Below are 25,696 nucleotides of genomic sequence, written 5' to 3'. Positions count from 1 at the left end.
TGGATAAGGGTCTGAGTGCTTCTTTGTGGGGGTGTCCTAATGCCCAAAAAAACCCATAAATGACGGGACATTGATTCAGTATATGAAGGCATAAATGTCTTAAGTCATCCAACCCGAATGAATTATTTAAATATTTACTTAAACCATCAATATTTCCAGGGCAAGATGATAGCAGGGCACTATCAAACTGCCCCCACACTCAAACCTTTTAAACCTATTTTGAGTAGTTGAGGACAGCAAAATCTCACTTCGGATGCGCTCCACTAAAGTAGCACTTATGGTTGCACCACAACTTCAGGATGAGGCTATTAAATAATATAGCTCTACGCATTCATTCAGTAATGATACTTTATGGGAGGTCTACCATAGAGCTGAAGACTCTTCACAGACCAAAGTCAATTGCCCCGTTTAGCTTCCTTGCCAGAGGTCTTCTATCATAGTGAGCAATGACTATTGTGATAGATGCAAGCGGAACGTTTAGATGGCAAGAATATATAAATCCTGCTTTTATCTGTGGGTCGAGCGCCAATTTGCCTTCTAGCTAGTACAAGTTTATAGGTCTGCCTCATACACCTAGCTAAAGCCAAAAATCTAATCTGATCCTAACTTTACCTGAGATGCGGATTGCCAACTATATTATAAAGTCTACTGGTGAACTCTGTATTTCTGAACTAAATGGGTCTTGTTAGTCACTTCTACTTTGAATACATTATGTTCAAGGTATATGTCACCCCATTCTCACTACCATTTCATGTAACGTTTGAATTCATTCTAAATAGGTGGCAAATTTACAGCCTTATTTAGAGTGTCCAGCAAGAATCCATATGTCCACAAACATTGCTTAGTGGTAGTCTGTCCCTAAGTCTGTATTGGCTTCTATCAATGGTTTATGTTTTCTGTAAGTCGGGTAATGCACAGGCTGGGCCAAAGCTCTGCTCACAGCTGTCCGCTAGATTCCTCCCTCTACGGTGACTGCCATGAATTGGACAGGATTCTGCTTCATAAGCAGGTCTTTGAGGGCCCCTTTAGTTAATAGTAAGAAGCATTACAAAAAATGCAATGGGTCTCGCATTTGCTTGAGTTACAGCTATTGGCGTTATAATTGATTGGTAAATACACATTGATTGATGTTCCCCATGTTTAAATCCTTTTTTTAAATTATTTGTTTAAATTGTGCTACAATGTAGCGGAGTAATTTGAAAATACGGCACTTTAATGGAGAGCTGGCTGGAACTTTTTTTAAATTACCATTTCATTTGCACAGACTAGTGTTATGCTATATTTTAATAATAAACAAGCAGTCAGTCACAAGTGCATTTACCTTCCATGCACTCGAGTTATTATTTGCATGGTGCTGCATGCGTAGTGGCACAGAGGTAAAAAAGTGTAGGAAACACACTGAAGAAAGTGTATTTCTATATTTCACAACTTATTAAGCAGTGACAAGTAAAGTGAACTTGCAGGCATTTTGGTTACGATTTGACTGGTGCAGCAGATGCTGTGAGACGGGGCATATTGAAATGAAAGTTGTGTAATTGTGTGGAGCTGTGTGGCTGCTTATAGGTAAAGGGAGAAGAAGTTATTTGTTAGGAATTACAGGATGTTGAGAAGGACGCCGAGACCTGAACTTTTGCATCGAACAGAAGACATAAGCATGTTGTTGTTTGAATAACTTTTTGGCATACAATTTGCTAACACATAGGGGCTCATTAGGATGACAAGCAAACTTTGTCCGCCCGCCATCCTGTCGGAATCCAGGACCGCCCGCCATAAGGGCGGGGGTCCCCTGGAGGGTATTAGGATGTGCCCGCCACAGTGGCGGGCACATCCTGCATTTTTAGCATTGTGGCAGGCGGTGCTCTCTGCACCGCGCGCCACAATGCTAAAAATGCATTGATGCATTTGCATAAACAAAGTGGCAGGCACCGCGCAGTGCCTGCCGCTTTGTTTATGCAAATGAAGGGGGGTCCCACAGGTACCCCCCGTGTGCACCCCCCACCTATACTTCACTATGGGGGCCCGCAGAGTCAAGACCGCATGCCTTTCCGTGGCGGAAAGGCACCTGAAGACACCCATCATAGTATGGCTGGCGGTGTCTGATAGACACCGCCACCATATTATTCCTTTTCCGCAAGGCGACCGGGGCGGAAAAGCGGCGGACGGTCTTTCCGTCCGCCGAGGTCCTCCCCCGCCATACTAATATGGCGGGGGGGGGGAAACAAGTGTGGATGTCGTGCGGATTGCCCCCGCCAGGCTGGCGGTGGCTACTGCCAGCCTGACGGGGGCAATCCGCACGACATCGTAATGGGCCCCCTAGTATGGAGGGTGGGCTGATTGTAGCATTACGATTTGTTTCCATGGTAACTTGACAATTTTTCCTTGCAAATAAATTATATAGAAAGCCACGCAGCCTCCCAAATATCCCGAAGCTTTTTGTCATACTTTAATCAGTTTTGAACGAAATTGTGCTAGTATGTAATTAGCGACAAGTTAAATGATATCACAAACAGTGCGTGTTTAAATTTTTTTTTTTAAATGTGTTTATTGTGTGCTACAATGTGGCAGAGCAATCTGAAAATAGAGCAGTTCAAAGGAAGGCAAATGGGACCAATTGTCTATGGGGTTAAAATAAGCCTGTTGCAATGGGAGGGGCAACAGAGTCATGGCTTCTGCAGCGGAGGGGTAAAGTAAATACATACCGAGGCAGATTTACAAGCCCCTTGCAACAATTTTACACCACCGTTGCATTACCTTTTGTGAGCAGCGACAGCATAAACAATGTGCCACATTGTGGCCTATTTACAACACCTTGTAAAGCCCTGCGCCACATTATACCTGCGTCAGGTATAATGTATGCAGGGTCAAGTCAAGTCAAGTCAAAATTTGTATAGCGCACTACTCACCGGGAGGGTCTAAAGGCGCTTGAGGGGGGGAGTTGTTACTTATATATAGTTACCTTAAACACTTTTACAAAGTATATGCCTTTACCATACATGCCTTTGCGTTGTAATGGTATGCGAGGTAAAGGGATATGCAATGTAAAAGTATGCATTGTGATGGTAACGCGTTGTAACAGCACTTGCGTTGTTACACATGCGTTGTGATGGTATGCATGGTGTTGGAATGCGGGTAAGGATGATTCAGAGAGAGGAGACAGGAAGAGATGATGGAATGAGAGAGTTCTAGTGCAGTCCGCTTGGGAGAGGTGGTCATATAACGGAAGGATTTACAGAACGCAGAGATGTCCATGGGGGTATCGAAAACGCATGTTTTTCCATTGTATTCCACTCATTAGTGAGCTCAATAGAGCATCACATTGTGGAGGCCCTGCTTTCGAAGAACATTCTGGACATTGCTAAATTTGAGGCAGGCCTCCTGCACCATGGGAGCAAAATCAGGATAGAGTAAGATGATGGCGCCCTGATAGTGGAGCGGGATTCTCTCACGAGCCAGATGCAGCACAGTATCCCTGTAGTTGAGGGGGCATGCAATGAGAAATCAGGGTGGAGTGCTCTCAGGAGGACGAGGGCAGAGGGACTGATGCGCTCGTTTCACAGTGGAGATGTGTGAGAAACTGGAATGGTCAAAGAGACCAGTAAGGAGCTGCTCCACTAATACGTCTGGCCTCCCCATGTTGGTGGTCTCTGCAATGCCGGATATGGCGATGTTGTTTTTCCAGGATCTAGCTTCCAGGTCCTCATTCTTGACTGCTACCTTCTTCAGGACACGTTCCATTTTTTCCAAACGCCTCTGCACTGTAGTACTGTTGTCCACCAGTCCCGATATCCGCTCCCTACCACGGGCTATCCGCGCCCCCTGCCTATCTATGCACTCCCCCAGTCTGTCTATGTGACCAGCAAGTGTGTCAAATTGTGTGTCCATTGCATGGAAGCCCACCATGAGCTACGGCATAATGGCGGTCATGTTGCTAGTAGCAACATTGTCTGGTTCGCTGTCTACTGGTTCATCTGTGTCGCAGTGGGAGCCAGTGCCCTAACGGGGTTCGTTTGGTCGAAATTCAGCCTACGTTCTTTTGGATTGGTGTGGCCATTGTGGAAGGTTGATGAGCCTTGATGAGCGAGGGAAACAGCACTGCAATAGAGAGTGAGGTACAGTGCGAGAGGTTATGCACGCAGTCAGTCTCTAGACAAGGCATTCGCAGCAGAGGGGACGCCAACTGTATCAGGGGTAACGGAACAAGGAACACAAGGAGCACTCGTGTACCAAACTCGCAGTAAGGGCTGCAATGGACTACGCCGAGGGGAGTCCCAGCAGTCTTCACAGGGAGGGGAGGTAGGCACATATGGCAGCATATCTATGGGCCATCCGCATCAGGGTCAGAGTGGAGCAGACAGTGGAGAACTGCACAGAGTCCCAAAAAACAGGTATGGAGCAGCTAGAGCATTCAGGGCAGGGCAGGAGGTAGGCCCTGAATACTGAGGGAGGAGAAAGCAGCAGGCTAAAGGGCGGAGGCCCAAATGGAGGAACAGAGAGCAACACCCAGTGGGCGGGAGCAATATTGCAGTCCTAGGAGGCACCCAGAGAGTGTGGCACACTCACCGCTTCAACTGTAGATTGGACGAGGTGGGTGTCAGGCGCCGCAGGAAGATCCCAAGCCCATCCCCTCCTAAGGCTGCCCCCGCAGTCACCGAACAACCGCTCCAGTTAGACGAAGGGAGAACTGTGGTTACCGCTCCTGCAGCTCCAGCAATCCGGGCAGGCCCGTGGCGCAGCAGGCCCCAGTCCAAGGACTCCATGGGAGGGTGGTCATTCTTCTGCAGGTCCTGTAGGCCAGGAAGCATCCAAAGCAGAGGTGAGCCACAGCAGGCAGAACCGCCCCCACCCCCAGGCCGATGAGCATCTAGGAGGGCAGCAGGCGCAGGAGTCTCCAGCTCTCACAATGGGCCTGCCAGGGTCCATGCAGGTCCAGAGAGGGGTGCGCTGTCTCAGTGAATCCAGGTGGACTCTGGCTCACCCATCACCACTGTTGTGGCGGGACCTACAAGGTAGTCCCAGGCGGCGGCGGCCCGCGATGGCAGGAATGGTGGTCAGAGCAAAAGCTGCATCTCCCCAGCAACTCCAGTCCTCAGGGGCAGCAGCAGGGCATACTGTTGACTGCATGAGACGATGATGGCAGTGATCAAACAGGATACAGAGCCGACGCCAACGGACCCTCACAAGTTTGCGCCCATCTTAGTTGCGGTTGTGGCCACACCCCTCCCACTATTATGACATAATCGTTCAGGGTGAAATCAGTTATGGATTGCAAAAGGATTTATTAGAAATGGCAGAGCCAAATCAAGAATTATGAGACAATATTTGGGTCTACATTAGACATAAAGAGACTGAGCCTATTAGATTAATATATTACGATTATAATAATCAGTGCTCTATTATAAATCACCACATTTTACTCCAGTTTTTCATTTTTGGATGATTGCAAAACTAGTCATTAGTTAGAAATTTTTACTTTCTTTCTGCCTTATGAAATACAAAAATAGCATCCACTTTGGATTTGAGTTTCATGTGCTTACCCCACCTGCTGTCAAATAATCACTAGCACATCCTTACCGATCTGCTTCGGTTTCGGTAGGTTGAGGTTGTTCATAATCTTGCAGAACTCTGACAAAGGCTTTGTGAGTCTTGGGTTGAACTTTTTCTCCTCAGATACAGTGGTTACTGTTTGACCTACAAAACATTGATGTTATTTTTACATATTTAATATAACAGCTTTGAGAAACTACTCAGTGTCCAAATGTGTATAAAGTGGTAGGAGACTGTAAAGACTTAGGTGGCCAGCTGTGCCCTGCATCGTTGTACAAAGACTCATAAATAAGATATAGCTGAATGAATGTCTAAACTGATCAGCTTAATCAAACAAAATCTTTAAACTATTACATAGAAAATAAAATATATATATATATATATATATATATATACACATACATATAGGTGTGTGTAGAGAATCAGCCTTTATAATGTGCGCTAGAAAATAAATGGTGTCCATGAACATTGTTATGATCATGCTTCTGACCCTTCTAACATGCCCCTCTTTTAGAGGTGTCCTATTTCAAAATTATTGAGGTACACTAAAATTTCCACTCCGGAGATTTTATGAAGCAACTCACCACACAACTGAATATACTACAGTGCAATGTCGAAATTAATTCTGTCATCCAAAGTAGGACAGATTAGGTTTTCAGGGTTTAAGGTTGTGCCGAGAGGTTTGTGACATGATTGGTTCATGGGAAACTTCGGGGCATATTATCAAGCACGGCGTTAACATTATCGCTGCTTTAGCGGCAGAATACTCGCGCTAAAGCGGCGATAATGGGCTTGATAATGCGCCGTAGAGAATTCCCATAGAAGCCCATGTTAACACCAGAACATGGGCTTCTATGGGAATTCACAAGGGCATATTATCAAGCCCATTATCGCCGCTTTAGCGGCAGTTTTCTGTCTGCTTTCTATCAAAGTCTTTAAGCATAGGCTTGGCGTGCTATACACGCCAAGATAGAAATGGACAAAGTCTTTTGCCATTTCTACAGCAGAGTTTTCTATCTTGGCGCGGATAGCACTGTGCTAATCCTATGCTTTAAGACTTTGATAGAAAAGCAGACATTTGAGGTGAGCAGATCTAGAGTGTCGCTGGTGTTGAGAGTGCTCTATACAGGAGCTGCTTTCCACCTAAACTTGAGAACTACCCAGAGTTCTATGCTTCTTTTTTGTATATATATATATATATATATATATATATATAAGAGCACAAAGTTCCTCCTCTGTCTGCTCTGCGCTCGTGGTCCCAGCCTCCGCGCCAACAACAAAAAGGATACGAACCACAAAAGTCAGCAAATGTTGTTATTTATTTAGCTACACAGAACCAAAACCAGCGACGCGTTTCGAGCACAAGTGCCCTTGTTCACGCTGCAACTAAATGAACAATCACAAGCCTTTTATGAATATACTAACACTCTGTTACCACCCCCTGGTGGTAACCTCCGGTGTCACGTGAGTAACAACAGTGAGAAAAGACTTTTGCTGCAAATGTCAAATGTAAACAGCACACATAAAAAACAGTCACAGGTTAAATCCACATGATGAAAGTAATGACATTATAGCGCAGGAAAACATTAATAACTGGTTAAATCCAGGAACTAGGATTCAGGAATGAATTCATAAAGTGCAAATACTCGGTACATCACAATAGAAGTGATCTACTAGCCACATTACTAACCCATCAAGATAAACAATGGTGCAAACAGTTTAAATTCCCAAGCAAAAGCTGATAATAGGGAAATGTAAACATATCGACTGTCATGTGCAAAGTAGCAAAATTTGGTAGCAGCAAAAGGGAAAAAAGTGCATAAATGGATAAAGTGCAAAATAGTGATTGTGACGAAAAGTGCCAAAGTGCATAGTAAGCCGCATTATCACAGGACAAGAGATACCATATGAGATATAATTGGTCATAAAAACTCAGATCCCTGAGAAAAATGACCAATATATATAATAGATAACAGCACTCTAAAATCACATATGATAAAAGCTAGTATCAAAAAAGCATATCAAAACTTAAAAATGGGTCTATATATAAAAAGCACTATATCCCATATATCTACAAGATAAAAAGACAAAGCACAATATCAAATACACATTTCATAGGGCACAGACAAATATACTAAACATTATATCATGAATGAATAGAGTGAAGCAATGTACAAAAATGGTATCTACATGATAAAGAGCACTCCGTTAAACACCTACCTCAGCACCAGTGTGGGCAAATAAAATGCATGTCACAAATAGGGAACCTAACTTGTGAAGGAATGCTCCTGTTAAGGCCAAGACCGTAGAAAGGAAGACAGGGACTAGAAATGCATACACAAGGTTCGATGGAATGATAGGGCAATAAATCATTCTAAAAAGTGATGCATTTCTTCAATATTATTTAGCCCATTGGGCCAACGACTGTCGAGCTCTAGGATAAACCGAGCTTCAAGCTTTCTCAGTAATAGTTCCCTGTTACCTCCCTTTCTCTGCAAAGGAACAGACCCGATCACGAAATAAGTGAGGCAAGATAGGTCCCTATTGTGGACCTGATTAAAATACCTAGCGACCGGATAGGCAGGGTCGTTATGCAATATAGCCCGTAAGTGTTGTAATATGCGCACATGCACCTGGAGCTTAGTACTGCCAACGTACCTAAGCCCACAGGTGCATGGTAGGACATAAACGGCATGATCCGTTTTGCAGGAGTAGTTGCCTTGAATGGGTTTCGCCACCGTGCTGAAAGGAGTGTCATAGTGTGAAATGGTTATGCCAAATTTGCACGCCCGGCAGCTTGAGCATTTAAAGAAGCCCCTGGTAGGTCGTAACCAGGGTGCTTTAGTTTTAAGCTCAGGAGCTGCAGTGTCCAAATAGTTCCCCATAGTCTTCGCTCTTCTAAAAGTAACAAGAGGAACAGAAGGTAATCTAGTATTGAGCACATGATCACTAAGCACTATCGGCCAGTTCTTATTAAGGATGGCCCTAATTTTTCTTTCTTCCTTGCTAAAAGTAGTGATCATGCGCGGACAAGATAGGAGTCACTGTTTCTAAGATGTTAATAGGAAACAGGCTCTCTCTCATCCGAGAAAGAGACTTATTGTAGGCAGTTTTGAGCACTGATTCTGAGTACCCCCTGGCTTTAAGGCGTGTTATAAGATCCTTGAGACATACTTCATAATCTGATGGCGAACTACAAATCCTCTTTAGTCTCAACATTTCGCCATAGGGGATACCAGCTATCGTGTGCCTAGGGTGCATGCTAGTTGTGTGCAGGGTGGCATTTCCAGCAGTCAATTTCCTATGTAGGGTAGTGTTGATTTTATTAGCCTTAATGCACACTTCCACATCAAGAAATTGGATCTTTTCTTTCTCGACGTGTGCAGTGAAGTTAAGGTTGAGATTATTATCACTGATTTCATCAATAAATGCAAGTGCCTCTACTTTAGTACCTCTCCAGGCAATAAAAATGTCATCAATGTATCTTAAAAAACATAAGACATGATTATCCATCCATACCTTGTGGCGTACCATGAGGACCTGCTCCTCCCACCAGCCAACGTGCAAGCACGCATAGCTGGGAGAGAAGCAGGCCCCCATCGCCACACCCCTGAGCTGTCGAAAGATCTCTTTGCCAAAGGAAAAGAAGTTATTATGGAGACACCATTCCATAAGGCTGATGATAACCTTGTTGTGCTCATAATATATGATGGAGCGCTTAGACAAAAAATGCTTGACTGCAGAGAGCCCCTGTTCATGATCTATGCTTGTATAAAGCGCTTCAACGTCAAGTGAAATGAGCCACATATCAGTATCCCATGTGATGTTTTCAATCTTACTGATAAAGTCACTGGTGTCGCGCACAAAGCTGGGCAATTCTTTTACAAAATCCTGGAGAAAGAAATCAATATATTCCCCCACTTTCTCGCCCACACTCCCTATGGCAGACACAATGGGCCTGCCAGGTATGGGTACAACAGCTTTGTGTATCTTCGGTATGAGATACAAGGAAGGTAACACAGGGAAATTAATGCACATAAACTTAAATTCTTCAAATGAAATTAGGCCCTCCCGCTTCCATTGGCCTAACATTTTGTGCAGTTTGTTCTTAGCAATTTCATACTCCTTGTGAGAGGTTTTCATGTAACAAATGGGATCATACAGTTGTCGTTTGGCCTCAATAATGTAATCCGCTTTAGGCCAGATTACTAAATTCCCGCCTTTGTCCGATTTTTTTATGACAATCTCGTGATTATTGCCCAACTTCTTCATTAGTTTGTCATATGTTCGTTTTTTGTGTATCTCTTTTTTTCGAAATTTGCTATTTGATCTTGAATAGAGTTTTTTTATTTCGTTGATTACGCAATCGTGGAACACATCCACTGCATCCCTGGACATTAGAGGCATATATATATAACTATTTTGTTGAAACCACTGAATTTAATTATTAATTTAATGCTTTTTATAGATGTTGCGACAGCGAGTCCATAGGAGGATTTTATTGCAAACCTATGATAACACTGTTCCAAGACAGCAGACACTATTATTCCACTTTGTAGTCCATCTTTGTTTTCGATGCATGTCATGTGACAACTTTTACTCTTACAAAAATATCCGTTTCCGGCATGCGTGCTATACATCGACAAAGGCACAAGCCGAAACGCATCTGTTTGTTGCTCTAATAAATTGATTGCAACTGCCCCATGAGTGCGCTTGTCTCAAGGAGAGAAGTGAAAAAGGAGCGACTATATTACATGGGAACACCCCCATGACTACAGCACCCGTCAGGGAGGGTACCGAAGGAGGTGAACTGGAGCATGAATTGATTGCCCGGAGGCACTGTCGCGCAGAGACCACCAGCTTCAGAGGTCTGCAACCAGTGGGTCGGAGGACGCAGAGGAGTGCCGACGTAACTTTGCCGGTAAGCGGCATACATGTTTACTGCAGGTCATTGTTAGAACAAGCGACAGGATGAGGGGGCAAGCAACACAGCTACTACTAATGAAAATCTAGTGGGAGCAACATCATGTTTAGTGAATTAGCCTGCCGCGAAGCGGCACTGTATATATTAACAAGCATTTGCAATGCAATAGGTCTCGCATTAGGAAAGTTTGAGTTATTTGTCCTGTACATGACAAATTTGTTATTTATGTGTTATTTTTGAAAATTGTGAAATTAATAGCTTTGTCATTTACAATGGTAATACTTTTATTTTTTGACAATGTGACACCTATAGCATTTTTAATGCAACATGTTTTTTATTCAGTGACTTAGAAGTATTGATTTTACAAATAACAATGTTTTTTTTAATAATTCATACTGAGTTGGAGGGTGGATTTGGATTTGGAGTTGGAGGGTGGAGTTGGATTTGGAGGGTGAAGTTGGAGTTGGAGGGTGGAGTTGGAGTTGGAGGGTGGAGCTGGAGTTATAGGGTGGAGTTAAGAGGGTGGAGTTGGAGGGTGGATTTGGAGGGTGGATTTGGATTTGGAGGGTGGAGTTGGATTTGGAGGGTGGAGTTGGATTTGGAGGATGTATTTGGAGGGTGGATTTGGAGGGTGGAGTTGGAGGGTGTAGTTACAGGGTGGATTTGGAGGGTGGAGTTGGAGGGTGGAGTTGGAGGGTGGAGTTGGAGGGTGGAGTTGGAGGGTGGATTTGGAGTGTGGATTTGGAGCGTGGATTTGGAGCGTGGAGTTAGAGGGTGGAGTTAGAGGGTGGAGTTAGAGGGTGGAGTTAGAGGGTGGAGTTGGAAGGTGGATTTGGAGTTGTAGGATGGAGTTGGAGGGTGGATTTGGATTTGGAGGGTGGAGTTGCATTTGGATGGTGGAGTTGGAGGGTGGTTTTGGAGGGTGGATTTGGAGGATTTGGAGGGTGGAGTTGGAGGGTGGATTTGGAGGGTGGAGTTGGATTTGGAGGGTGGATTTGGAGGGTGGATTTGGAGGGTGGAGTTGGAGGGTTGAGTTGTAGGGTGGAGTTGGAAGGTGGAGTTGGATTTGGAGGGTGGAGTTTGATTTGGAGGGTGGAGTTGGATTTGGAGGGTGGATTTGGATTTGGAGGGTGGATTTGGAGGGTGGAGTTGGAGGGTGACATTGGAGGGTGGAGTTGGACGGTGGAGTTGGAGGGTGGTGTTGGAGGGTGGATTTGTAGTTGGAGGATGGAGTTGGATGGTGGATTTGGAGTGTTGAGTTGGAGGGTGGAGTTAGAGGGTGTAGTCGGAGGGTGTATTTGGAGGGTAGAGGGTGGTGTTGGAGGGTGGATTTGTAGTTGGGGGATGGAGTTGGATGGTGGATTTGGAGTGTTGAGTTGGAGGGTGGAGTTAGAGGGTGTAGTCGGAGGGTGTATTTGGAGGGTACTTGGATTGTGGTTTTGAATGGTGGATTTGGAGGGTGGAGTTGGAGTCTGGAGTTGGAGGGTCGTTTTGGAGGGTGGATTTTGAGGTTGGAGGTTGCATTAGGAGGGTGTGTTTGGATGGTGGAGTTGTAGGGTGGAGTTGGAGGGTGGATTTGGAGGGTGGATTTGGATTTGGAGGGTGGAGTTGGATTTGGAGGGTGGAGTTGGATTTGGAGGATGTATTTGGAGGGTGGATTTGGAGGGTGGAGTTGGAGGGTGTAGTTACAGGGTGGATTTGGAGGGTGGAGTTGGAGGGTGGAGTTGGAGGGTGGAGTTGGAGGGTGGATTTGGAGCGTGGATTTGGAGCGTGGAGTTGGAGGGTGGAGTTAGAGGGTGGAGTTAGAGGGTGGAGTTAGAGGGTGGAGTTAGAGGGTGGAGTTGGAAGGTGGATTTGGAGTTGTAGGATGGAGTTGGAGGGTGGATTTGGATTTGGAGGGTGGAGTTGCATTTGGATGGTGGAGTTGGAGGGTGGTTTTGGAGGGTGGATTTGGAGGATTTGGAGGGTGGAGTTGGAGGGTGGATTTGGAGGGTGGAGTTGGATTTGGAGGGTGGATTTGGAGGGTGGATTTGGAGGGTGGAGTTGGAGGGTTGAGTTGTAGGGTGGAGTTGGAAGGTGGAGTTGGATTTGGAGGGTGGAGTTTGATTTGGAGGGTGGAGTTGGATTTGGAGGGTGGATTTGGATTTGGAGGGTGGATTTGGAGGGTGGAGTTGGAGGGTGACATTGGAGGGTGGAGTTGGCCGGTGGAGTTGGAGGGTGGTGTTGGAGGGTGGATTTGTAGTTGGAGGATGGAGTTGGATGGTGGATTTGGAGTGTTGAGTTGGAGGGTGGAGTTAGAGGGTGTAGTCGGAGGGTGTATTTGGAGGGTAGAGGGTGGTGTTGGAGGGTGGATTTGTAGTTGGGGGATGGAGTTGGATGGTGGATTTGGAGTGTTGAGTTGGAGGGTGGAGTTAGAGGGTGTAGTCAGAGGGTGTATTTGGAGGGTACTTGGATTGTGGTTTTGAATGGTGGATTTGGAGGGTGGAGTTGGAGTCTGGAGTTGGAGGGTCGTTTTGGAGGGTGGATTTTGAGGTTGGAGGTTGCATTAGGAGGGTGTGTTTGGATGGTGGAGTTGTAGGGTGGAGTTGGAGGATGGTTTTGGAGTTGGAGGGTGGAGTTGGATCGAGTGGTGGGTGGATCGAGCGGTGGGTGGATCGAGCGGTCGACGGATTGAGTGGTGGCGCTAGAGTGGTGGCACTGGAGTGGTGGCACTAGAGTGGTGGCGCTGAGTGGTGGCGCTAAAGTGGTGGCGCTAGAGTGTGTGCGCTAGAGTGGGTGCGCTAGAGTGGGTGCGCTAGAGTGTGTGCACTAGAGTGGTGGTGCATAGAGTGGTGGATAGGGTGGTGGCGGATAGAGTGGTAGAGTGTTGGTGGTAGAAGGCTGTACTGTGTGTGAGAGAGTGTGTGTGGGAGAGAGTGTGTGTGTGAGAGAGAGTGTGTGAGGCAGAGTGTGTGTGTGTGAGAGAGAAAGAGTGTATAAGAAAGTGTGTATGTAGATACATTACTGCGTGTGGGCACACTTAAAAAAAAGTACTCTTCCTACTCCTTTCTAAGCGTAATCACTTTTATTATTTTACTGGACTAATTTGATATGATGGATATCTAGTAAATAAAGGCTGCTTATGGGCAGGTAGGCCACAGCTGGGAGGACAGTCTTTCTGTAGGAAAGGATGCATTGGTTAGAATGGACAGTCCTTTTTTCGCTTAATTACAGTCCTTTTTAGAAGCAAAAGGCACCTATCAATTATCTCTCAGTTACTCTGATATGCAGTGGTGCTCAAGTGAAAGTTAGAAAATGTGCCTCTTTTCGAATTTTTCATTTAGGAAAGTAAGCAGATCCAACGTAACAAAATCGTATGCCTATGAAGCACGTTTTATGAAAGAGGGGTATTTTTGTAGACCGTTGTCAATGAAAAAGCAAACTTTGTTGGCTGAGACAGTGAGCATCGGCATGACAGAAGGAGTAGTTTAGGGCTGAAGAAATCTGAGAAAGTTGATTTGAATATCAGAATAAACAACACACACATACACAGCCCGTCACAGTCTCATGCTGAAATGCGCCATGTGGCACAAGCGTTGGACCTAAGCTTAACCTCTGACAGGAGAGCCCCTCTTGATATAGCTGCGGACAGGTTGTGCCGGCAAGGCAGGATGTGAGGAATTTGCATAGCATTTCGTTTGCAATTGACGTCTGCTAACTTTTTAACATGTAATCCTTCTGAGACCTAATTACTAACAAGCCGGGGTGCCAACCTTCGTGTAGCGCTGTGAGGAGGCGGGAAGGTATGGGAGATATGCTGGGTGATCTGGTGATGTGGGTAAAGAGCAGGCCCAAGTCAAAAGAAGGTAGCATGATGCTTGACCGCACAAGGGTGTGAACACTTAAGTGCCAGGTGCAATTTCTGGGAAACTGCAAGGATATAGAATTAGAGTGCGAAGCACAGTGCTCACGGTACGTGCCGGGTATGAAAGGTATGTGGGCTGAACTGGAACTACTAGAGTGGAGTGGGCCCAAGCCAAGATGTGATAACGTGGTACTTAAGTACGAGGTGGCACGAAGTTAGAGTAGAGGCTGCTGTACCGGCAAAGTGCGGCGCATGAAGTGCTGATGGCATATGGGGATGCAGTGGATGACTATGGTGGCATATGGTGCCCTTGTGAGAGCCATATAATTCTCCATGACAACAGATTTAATTAAGAATGATTATTGTGAAACAGGCCACTGTGTGAGACTCTGCTCTTGATGGAAGGTAGACGACTTTGCTGATATGGCGGTTGATTGGTCCTGTTCCTTAGCTGATTGCAGGCTAGCGAAATAAATGTCCCAAATGTAGCCTTTTTGATCCCTGTTTCCAAAGAATATAGAAGGGGAACAGCCTCTTTAACTAAGACCCATGCAGTAGAATTATAGGCCTGAGTAAAGTTCGACAAGCATGTAACAAGGCAGGACAGCAAAGTAGTAAGTGTGCTAAGTATTCTCTTCTATATTTGCACAATCGACAGAGGGTATTGGCTCAAAAAGGCCCTTTTTTCTAAACAACAAAAATAAAACGTAAGTCCTTTCGCCATGCGAGTGTCCATAAACTCAAACTCGGCCTAATGAAATAACTTTTATGCTAGCGACACTGATCACACACGTGACGTCCACACAAAAAGACGCTACTCACCGATCACGGTGCCACTGGGGAAATGCTGGCATCTCTGACAGGCACTGTCCAAGATAACCTGCTTTTACCTTGACTCGACTAACACGCTACGCTGTCTTGTATTTTTCACAAATCCCTCTTGAGGCGTTCTTTACACTCATCTCACTTCTCCCCATGCTTGCTTTTCCTCTAGCAACCAAAGGTGGCAGAACTTCCTCAGTTCAGCTCCCAGGCTGTGGTGCTGTAAGACAAGCAATCTCTGTCTGTCAACGTATTCCCAGCCTCGGAGGCGCTTTGAAAGAAATACATCAATTAGAAGCAGAAATAGACAAGGAAGAGGGCAAGACTAAATTAGTAGAACTAAGAGAACAAATAAAAAAACGATTCATCAAGTATGAGTTAAAAATCAAACAAAGAAAGCAAGAAAAGTTCAAACGAGACGAGCATGATTACGCACAAGGCCGCATACTAACCTTTGCCAAGAAATTTGACGGCCCGAGAAGGGAATTGATTGTGAAAAAGGCAGCTCCAACATCAGAATCAGACATAACTGACAATGAATCTTCAGGGGATGACAATGCCAGTACATCAATGGATCAACATAAGAAGACTCCTTTTCAGGAGGAATTTCGACTTATGCGTCAAACGTGGCTAAGAGGGGGAAAAAGCAAACCTCCGGAGGGTGCCGCCACAAAACAAGAAGGGGCGGCTGGTGCCAGAGGAACAAATATGTTCCCACGCGTGACACGCAGCAAGAGGGGCAACAAATGGAAGTAGGTAATCTAACCATTATAAAACTTACACCTAAGAAATTAACATGCAATGAAGAGTCGGTGTTAAGGCTAGGTTTAACATTCTGCCCGCTTGGTTGAAAGCTCTAATTTTCAAAGTGGCATTTTCATTTCTTAATGCATATATATATATCTATATATCTATATATATCTATCTATCTATATATATATATATATATATGAAAGAAAACAATCCTTCTTCCAGGAAGAAGAGGCACGTACACGAGGCATGAATGGATCAGGCTTTTTTATTGTTATCCGGGTCTTCCACGACTCCGCAGAAAAAGAGAGACGCGTTTAGCCTGCGCAGCAGGCTTTATCAATCTAATATATATATATGAAGTACGTTCAAGTCAACCGTGTACCAAGGGGATTACGTGTGCTCATTGTACAGACTTATGAAAAACCTGATCCTAATATGTTGCAAGAATGGGCTGATAGTAATTTGCAGGCCTCGAGGAACATGCTTCATATCCTCATCAAATATGCACAATCGGACAGGGAAACTATACTATCAGAAATTGACAGTGTCAATGAGCTCCTAGATGCATCGGGGGAAGTTGACTTAATTGCCAAGTCAAAAAAAGAAATTGAAGTACGGCTAGCGAAATATGAGGAGTCAAACAAGGAACGCAAACAGCACAAGTTTGCCAGAGACAAGCAAGATTACGCCACAGGCCGTATTTTTACTTTTGCAAAAAAATACGACAACTACAAGCGTAAGGCTCTGACAGGACAAAGAAAACCAACAGAAGTACCAGCTCCTGTGCTCGGTGCAACAGCGGCTCCCGATAATCCTGACTCGGATTTAGTATCGCTCACCTCTGACAGCCACTCAGATGACACTAGATCTGTTAATTCTGTCGATATCAATGAGTCTACAAATTTCACTGTTGTGGACGAACTGAATTTTGTAAACGAGGACCGGAGGTATCTACTGCGCCCCCGCAATCTTCAGCAACAACTAAGCAGCGTCCAACCAGGAAAAGGCGTGCCAGGAGGTGGAAATGTAAAGAAAGGTACAATGCAAAATTATGTAAGGAGAAATTGGAGGCGATAACTTCCTCCACAGAGAACACTGTGGTGAATTTAACTGACGAAACTTTATCCAAGGCAGAAGAACAACTCTTGTCTCTAGGATTAACATTTTGTCCTAAAAACGACTTCTCCTATAATCAGACACGCATCGATGTGTTTAAATTCATCCGCAAGGTCAAGCTAATTAAACATTTTCAGTTACATCCTATGCCTCCAGCTCAAGTTCAAAGTCTGACAGAACCAGGTAATACAACAAACACAAGTCCGTCATTTGGGAGGATTACAAACTATGCTTGACATTGCCCATGAGGAATTGTCGCAGGACACTCCTACTGTCAGTCAAACCATCACAGTGGATAAAACTACTCCGACACCATTCCGGGAGAAATCAACATTTTTGCCCCTTATGCCAAAGGATGCCATCGATGTATTCAGCAACAGGGTGATCACTGAACTGAAGGCTTTAAATAAGGCTACTTTGGGATGTAAGAAGCAGGCCGATTACAACAATCAACAATATTATAAATTGATTAACACCTTGGCTGCTAGGTGTTTTCCCCTCCTGTGCTGCAGGATGCTTATTCCCATTGTTCATGACGAGCTCAGCTCGTCATCAGCACAGCTCAACCGTGCATCATGACGAGCTGAGCTCGTCATCAGCATCGAAAGGGTTAAGAAACGAAGTCCAATATAATTGTGAAGAACTCTGACAAAGGTGGTAACACTGTTCTCTGATCTAAAGCTGACTATGTGCAAGAAGCAGAAAAACAATTGTTAAACCAATCCTGCTATTTAAAATCCACCAAATTTGCAATGTGCAAGAGTGAAGAGAACACACGGAAATTCATCCATCTTTGCCAAAGAAAAGGGCTGATTTCTAGAGGAGAAGAAAAATTTCTCAGTGTGGAATTTCTGATTACACCTTTGTTTTATCTTCTCCCAAAGATTCATAAATGTATAACTCCAGTTTCTGGTCGCCCTATCATCTCCGCTCAAGGGAGTATGAACGAGAACATCTCTAAGTACGTCAACTTTTTCCTCCAACCCCACATGAATTCACTGCCAACTTATTTAAAAGACACCACAGATATCTTGCTGACAGTTGAACAAATCAAGTGGTGCTCAAACTATTGTTTTGTTGTTATGGACATAGAGTCACTATATACTAGTATCCATCACCAACAAGGGATGGAAGCTACTAAATACTTTCTTGATCAAAGGGAAGCTGTTTTTCGAGACCATAATATCATGCTCCTCCAGATGATTGAAATATGTTTGCATAATAATTACTTTCAGTTTCAAAACGCCATTTATCATCAACAGCGTGGTGTGGGTTCTTGTTTCTCCCCCAGCTATTCATGTTTACATGTTGGCTGGTGGGAGGAACACGGGCTCAGAACCACACACGCACAGTGGGGTCAGTATTTAATACACTACTGGAGGTTTATCGATGACATATTTATTGTCTGGGGTGGCTCGCAAGAACAGGTTCAAGCTTTTGTTAGGGATGTGAATCAAAATGATCGCAATTTAAAATTCACAGCTACTGTTACCACGAACTCGGCTGAGTTCCTGGATGTTTTTCTTTTTATTAAAGAAGGAAAACTACACACCAAATTACATCGAAAGGTGACAGCGGGTAACTCAATATTACATGCTCGGACCTCCCACCCTGCTCACACCATTAAGAGCATTCCCTATGGTGAATTCATCCGCATAAAACGAATATGTAGTGACACCGAAACTTTAGCCAGCTGTCTCAATGAGTCTTATCTAAGATTCTTGGCACGTGGCTATGGTTCTAACATTTTGGATCGGGCCTTAGTAAAAGTCAATAGTAAATCTAGAGAAGAACTATTGCAGCCTAAGTTGCCCATAACAACAGAACCTACAACAATAGGGCCCTATCCGTTTGATCACAACTTTCTGCAACCAAGAAAGAAAGATTAGACGCATCCTGTATTCTGAATGGCCAATTATTCTCACAGACAACATCTTAGGACCTATCCTACCGAGATTGCCAAATATCACTTTTAGACGTGCTCCATCCATGAAAGATGCATTGGATAGATCTATGCCAGAAAATAATTTGAAACCTCCATGGTTGTTGAAGTTAGGCTTTTTTAAGTGTACTTCGTGCCGTGTGTGCACCTTCGCTAAAAATGGAACTCACTATCAGTCTGCTTTTAGCGAGAAAAGAATTCCAATTCGCGAGTATTTGACTTGCCGCTCGGAGTTCGTGATTTACAAACTTAGATGCACGTGCAACCTAGAATACATCGGAAGCACGAAGCTTCCAGTTAATAAACGTATTCTTCAGCAAATACGTGCTATTGTCAATTCAGACAACAATTATCCTGTGGCACGCCATTTCAAAGCCATGCATAACAACCAGCTCAAAGATCTGGAGTATACAGTCTTAGGTTCTGTCCCTAGCCCTAGCCGGGGTGGGGATCGGGATAAATGCTAAGACAAAAGGAGACGCAGTTTATCTTATTATTAGATACTAGAGTCCTTAATGGATTAAACATCAATGAAGGGCTTAGTAACTTTTTATAAATATGGGATGCTTCAAACTATAATATCCGTGTAAGTTGATTTGCTGGTTTTTCCCTCTAAATGTTTGTAAATCAGCGGCTGCTGCATTGTAAATTAACTTTGATGCACAAACTATGTGTGCCATGTATGCCTCTGCTAAACTGTTTCAGTGCCCTGTTTAACAACTATTTATTTTTCTGTTTTTTGTTTACTTTTCACTTTATGCTGCTATGTACAGATACATTTTTATGAATCATATTGAATATGTAAATGTACAGGAATTTATATAGCGCAAATAACCAAGCGGTTTCTAAGCGCTTGCTTAGGGAACCCGTCCTGGTATTCCCCTGTGAGATAACCCCGGCAGGGTATCCGCAAGGTGAAAGCCAGGCATCCCGCCGCGTGGGGCCGTTGTGGAGATTAAGCAAGCTATTGCCCAGAGTCGCAGAGTGTGAACCCGTGAATCGAGTAGGCACCGGAGCGAGAATTGTCGAGTCCATGGACATTTTAGGACTCAAGACCCCGCCGAGCCGGGAATTGAACCCTGGTCCCGGGCTGACCTCTGCTTTCAGGTCTGCCTCCTCTAACCAGTGAGCCACACTTCTCCAATATTTATATCGATATTGAATGTCATTGAGGTGGTTGAGACTATGATTTGCTGAACAAATTTGCGGCATAGTACATCCACTTGGGGCAACTCTTTTAATATTTGAAGCTTGTTTTTGAGATATATTTGCCGTATTTGGACAGCATCAGCATATGAACTGTTGCTGCTGTTCTCTATCTTATAGCAATAGAATTGTGATCTATTAATTGAACTAATTGATCAGGTTGTGATTTCGGGCACTTGCCATTATTTTCTAAAACAACACGATTGATTGAGTCTGTGTATTGCTTGAACTTCTATTGGAGCTTCATGTGAACAGCGCTACTTTTTGCCTTTTGTTATTGTAGTTTTCTTTAACCACTCATAGTCTGTACATGGTTTGTGTTTTATTTGCACTTGATTTCTGACCTCTCAGTCTTTTTTCTAAAGCTGATTGGCTTTTATTTCACATAAAATGGCACAACCTACAGTGGTGCGTCATGTGATCAAGCTCCGCTTGACGGAGCGAACGACTGCTTGCACTTCATCGTGTTTATTGGCCCGTTATTGAACGTTCCATTCCTGGGGAAGAGGTCAGTACCTGCTTGGTGCCGCTTGAGAATCAGCGGTTCAGGACCTTCTTTCGATATATATATATATATATATATATATATATATATATATATATATATATATATATATATATATATATATATATATATTATTTTTTAAATAAATTTCAGGACGCAGGAACCATGCCCCCAGATCCTGTAATGGTTCCCACAAAATACTGTACATGTTGAGGCCGTCAAATCTGGATGCACTAGTCCCCTTTAAATTGGCCAAGCAGAACATATCTGGACACCAACAGTTCGACTATACCTACCATTTTAACCTCTTCATGGCCACCTTAACATCTGTTGAAACACAAATTTCTCAAACAGCTAAACGGATTTCACAAAAATATCAAGCTTTCTGAGTAAAGTTCGGTGTAATTCCGATCAGTCGTTTTTCCCATAGCTGCAACAGAAATGTCCTATGGGATTTAAGATGAAAAATCTTTTTCTTAGTTCCTGCTTGACGGATCACCCAATTGTTTACAGGAAGGAGCATAGGTGGATGAACTTTTTTTGAAAGTTTTGTGAAGATTTGTCAAACAGTGCGAAAGCCTTTTGAAAATGGTGTTCCTATGTGACTTCTGACCTAACTATAACTACACACGGGCCCTGTGATAGATGATATATGTATAAAATATTTAGAAGCCTGCAATCCCTGTATAAAAACCTGTATCTAATTTCCTTATTACAGTCAAATTATTACATCTCTAGTAGGCTGTAATAAATAAATGCCAAAGCTGCCTAATTGTTATGAACTATTACAGTTGAGTTGTGATGTCATAACTCCTCCTCCCAGAGCCAGCTGACAAAATGAAAGTTAGAGAACAAAACATCATTACAGAAGGCCTGTCAAGTGTCACGCTTCAGGTGTGACTCTAACGCATTTCAGTGCGATGCTCCGCATCACCGCACTGAAATGCATTGTCACGCATTTTAAGCCACCATCTCACTCTGCTGTACCAGCGGTAAAACTGGTAACACCAGGCTGCTAGCGTGCGCGGTTTCGCGCCTCTGACCCCTGTGCGCCGGCTCTGCTATGCCCCCGTAGGCTTGCCGGCCGGGCGCTTCCACCAGAACAGGCTCAGAATGTCAGTAAACAGACAGTTAATAATCTTGACTTGTGTACTGCTGCCTGCTACAATGTATCCAGGCCGAGGCAGTCCTTTGCCCGATCCGAGACACCCGGGCGGGGCCTCCTGTGCCCTCAGGAGTGGTTAAGGGCAGCATACTGACTGTGGCCCCACGGGGGCCGATCTGACCTGACCTCACGTTCTGGAGGGAAGTGAGATCAGATTCCGGAAGCTGGGACTAGTGAAGGCGTGCCGCGCGCCGTCGGGCTGACATGAACATAGCTGCCAAGGTTTCAGATTGCTATGTGTGACATTTTCATAATTTCAATGCAATTATGAGTGACATTCCAATGACTATGAGCGACACTTTCGCTCGAGCAAAATCAAGCAAGGAAGATGAGGGAAACATATAGATATCAGAAATCACGCCTGTTTGAGCAACGAGAAACTCTAAGAAGATCTTGGAGGGGCACTAACCAGAGACAGACTGAATGACTGCAATTCTCAGTAACAGGGCAGGAAGTCGCTGCAGCTGCTCAGTATATTATCTCATCAATCTGATCATTCATGACCATGTGCTAGCCTAAAAACAAATTTTAAAGCATAACATAGCAAGTGCACCTAGGAGATTGTACCCTCACTCAGTCTCAGGCACTTCTTTGCAAGCCTGGTGAGCCGGCGCTGCGGCAACACAGCTGCTTATGTTTCAGATTGCTTATGTGTGACAATTATTTAGCTCAGTGTGCTTGTTTGTGACATTTCATTCTCTTTGAGTGAGACTATAGAAACCAGCAGTTATGCTTTGAGCCATTCTGCACACATACTGAGTATAAACCCGTCCCGACAGGACCGAGCAGCGAGCATATGTGAAGGCAACCCCACTAGTGCAGCAGTGGGGCAGCTGCTTGCTGAGTTTGTTACTCTAATGCCGGAGTGGCACACGGTCCGACTCCGTGCCCGTTTTGCCGAGGGAGAGACTAATCTGCAGGGGCGGATTGGCAAGGCGGGCATTCGGGAATGGGCCGAAGGGCCGGTGCCTCAGTGCCCTCTGTGGGCCGTTTTTTTTCTCCCCTGTCCCAGTCCACAGAGAGTGGACTAGGAAAGGGGAGAAAAAAAAACGGCCCACAGAGTGCACGGAGACAGAGACTGAGAAAATGAAAGCAGCCTCGCTGTGCGGCCAGACAGCGATTGTCAGCTGTGGGCTCTCCTTCACCCCTACCCTGCCAAGCAATCAAGCTGAGGCTGGTCTGGGGAGGGGTGATTGTTTGCAATAATCGGCCTACCTGGGGTCCAGGTGTTTCTCAGGCCTTTGAGCCATTTGCACCTCGGCCCCCTGGCGCCCTTGCAGCCCAGAAACGGTGTTAGTCTTAACACCTCGCCCACAGCCCTTCACATTCAGGGCATAGTGGGCGAGGAAGAATGGGTCTTGCTGTGGGGGCCTGGTGATGTTTGGAATTTTTTTGTTGTATTTATTTATTTATGCGATTTTATATAGCGCGGACTTTACCCGAAGGTGTCAGAGCGCTTCACACTAGGAACAGCAATATTACATGAGAAGAAAATTATAAGTGGACAAATTACAAGAGCAAACGTTAAGTTACATGAATCAAAAGTGACAATAGTGAGCAACCAAAATACAAGAGGTGCAAACGATACATTACAGGAGGAAAAAGAGATATGTGCGCAGGTTACAAAAGCGTACACAGTACAAGTAGAGGTAATACTGCAATTAATGGCAGACACTCCAGCACAAGAACAAACGTTACGTAGGCAATGGTGGCACTTGTGCAAGTATCTAAAGCAAACAAAAGTGAGAGGTAGCATACAGTGTGATACCAGAGAAAAGTGACGTTTGCAAGTTACAAAAGGGTACCATACACAGGTACAAGGGTAATACTACAGTAAATGGTAAATACTCAAACTGCCAGAACACACTGGGAAGGCACTTCCCATGCACCAGCTTCACCTCAGCCTCCCCCCTGGCTACCTGGCTACCTGACTACCTTGGATGACCCAGAAAGCTGTGTTTTGTGCTCCCCTGCCAGGACATTTTCCCAAGGCCTGGAGGGTTGATTAATTTACTAATTGCAGGGGCCTTACCTCTGTTCATGTGCTCCTGAGCTGAAGGTCTGGGGAGGGCTGAGTAGGTTAGTAATAGCAGGGGCTTTGCTGGTTTTCAGGTGCTCCTGTGCTGGAGGGCTGGAATAATTTTGTGACTAAAAGGGGCCTTGCTATTTTTAGGTTTCGCTGGGGGACGGAGCCGTTAGGCTCCTCCTCCAGAGAAATCTATTGAGTACAGTAAGCACTATGGAACACGCCCCCGTCCCATTGGCTAGCTCCATAAATGGAGCCTAGCCATTGGACGAGGGGCCTGTCCATCAATGCCGGACCAGACACGGGGGCGTTCCCGAGATTCTTTGGCTTTTGCCGATGTCACGCGACGCCGGGAACGCCCCCGAGTCTCCTCCGGCCGGGCCGTGCTTGCTGCTGTCCTGGGCATCGTGAGTGTTTTTCCCCGGCACGTTTCCCGCCTCCCTCCCGCCGTTCGTGTTCTCTCCCGCCCCCCTCACGCCCCCTGTGTCCTCTCCCGCCCCCTCCCGCCGTCCGTTCCTCTCCCGCCCCCCCCCGTGTCCTCGTAGGTGCTGCCGCCATTTTTTAAAATTTTTTTTTAATCCGCGGCTGCCCACGCCGCACTTGTGCCAATTTTCGTGCCTCACGCCCCCTGTGTCCTCTCCCGCCCCCTCCCGCCATCCGTTCCTCTCCCGCCCCCCCCGTGTCCTCGTAGGTGCTGCCGCCATTTTTTTTTATCCGCCCGGGGGTCAACCGGCAGCTGCTCGGCACCTTGGCCGAGGCACGAAGGGGCTGCGACCGCATTGGTGGCTTTTCGGAGGCTCGTCGGCAGAGGCGCGCTCTGATTGGCCGCTGCAGTGGGCCTGTCCCCGTGAGCTGCGCCGCCGTTGGTTGGAGCCTCGCCGCGTCATCAGGATCTGCCCCGGGAGCCGCGCTGTGAGTGGCTGACTCCGGGGGAACCCTCGACGTCAGCGGAGGCCAGTGGGAGCTGCGACGGGGGCCGTGCCTGCGAGGGTGAGTCTTCGGCCCAGCCGCGTAGCTAGGGGGGGGCGGTCCGCCCCAGGCGGCACCATTTTTGAGGCGGCCGCTACGGGCCTACAGTGCCGCTTACTGTGTAGTCGCGCTCAGGGTTCCCACCGGCTCCATGCGAGCTCTCTGCGCCCACACACCGAGCCGCAGCCTCCTCAGCCGGGACCAGCATCTGCCCTGAATTGCATGTGTTTCTTTGGCACCATAGGGGGAGCCCACCGGCCCGAACCGCTACTTTCCTCCACCTTGCGTGACTTGCGTCACGGCTGCAGCGCTCACCACCGCCCGCGGCTACAGTTTCGGTTTCGCCAGCCAGGGCCCCCGGACGCCTGTGTTCTCCGAGCGGCCGCAGACGGTGTCCAGAGCAGAGCTCCTCACAAGTTGGACTCCCTATGCCAGCTCGAGTCGTCTCACCACATTTCTTGACGGTCAGCACCAGTTACTTGTAGGATTATGTATAATTGTGGGCACTGAGGTTGTCATGTTTTCTGTGCTGTCTCCCACAATTCTGCCCATCACTGTTGCAAAGTGATTTAAACTTGCTAAAAGGGCTGCAAGCCTCCTTAAATGTGTGTTTTAGGCACAGGAAGGTGTGAGCGTGTCCGCTTTGTAACCAGTTTAGAAAATAATCGTTTCTTTCGTCACCAAAGCCGGGTCAAATGTTCCTGTGACGTGGTTTGTGCTTCCCTTGTCATGGGTTTTTTGTGTGTTGCTTTACATCCTCCCCTGGCCAGGTTGTTATTGATGTACTGCCGGAAAACATCTGGAGAGGACCGGGTTCCTTTCATACCTCATTAAACGGAAATGGACTCTGCGACCGGACTGGTTTTCAACCTATGGTTTT

At 45.7% G+C, this 25,696-nt stretch overlaps 1 protein-coding gene across 1 annotated transcript in view; it reads right to left on the bottom strand.

The window, feature by feature from the left end:
- LOC147673955 (persulfide dioxygenase ETHE1, mitochondrial-like) overlaps positions 1–25,696 on the bottom strand; it is a 176,127-nt gene that overhangs the window by 463 nt on the left and 149,968 nt on the right. The window contains exon 6 of the mRNA XM_086945037.1: positions 5,572–5,688. Within this exon, the coding sequence (XP_086801163.1) occupies positions 5,572–5,688 (117 nt within the window). The remainder of the gene's footprint in view (positions 1–5,571; positions 5,689–25,696) is intronic.

The sequence above is a fragment of the Lissotriton vulgaris genome, chromosome 12 (assembly GCF_964263255.1).
Source record: "Lissotriton vulgaris chromosome 12, aLisVul1.2, whole genome shotgun sequence".
NCBI lineage: Eukaryota > Metazoa > Chordata > Amphibia > Caudata > Salamandridae > Lissotriton > Lissotriton vulgaris.
This window is presented reverse-complemented; position numbering and strand designations above follow the sequence as displayed.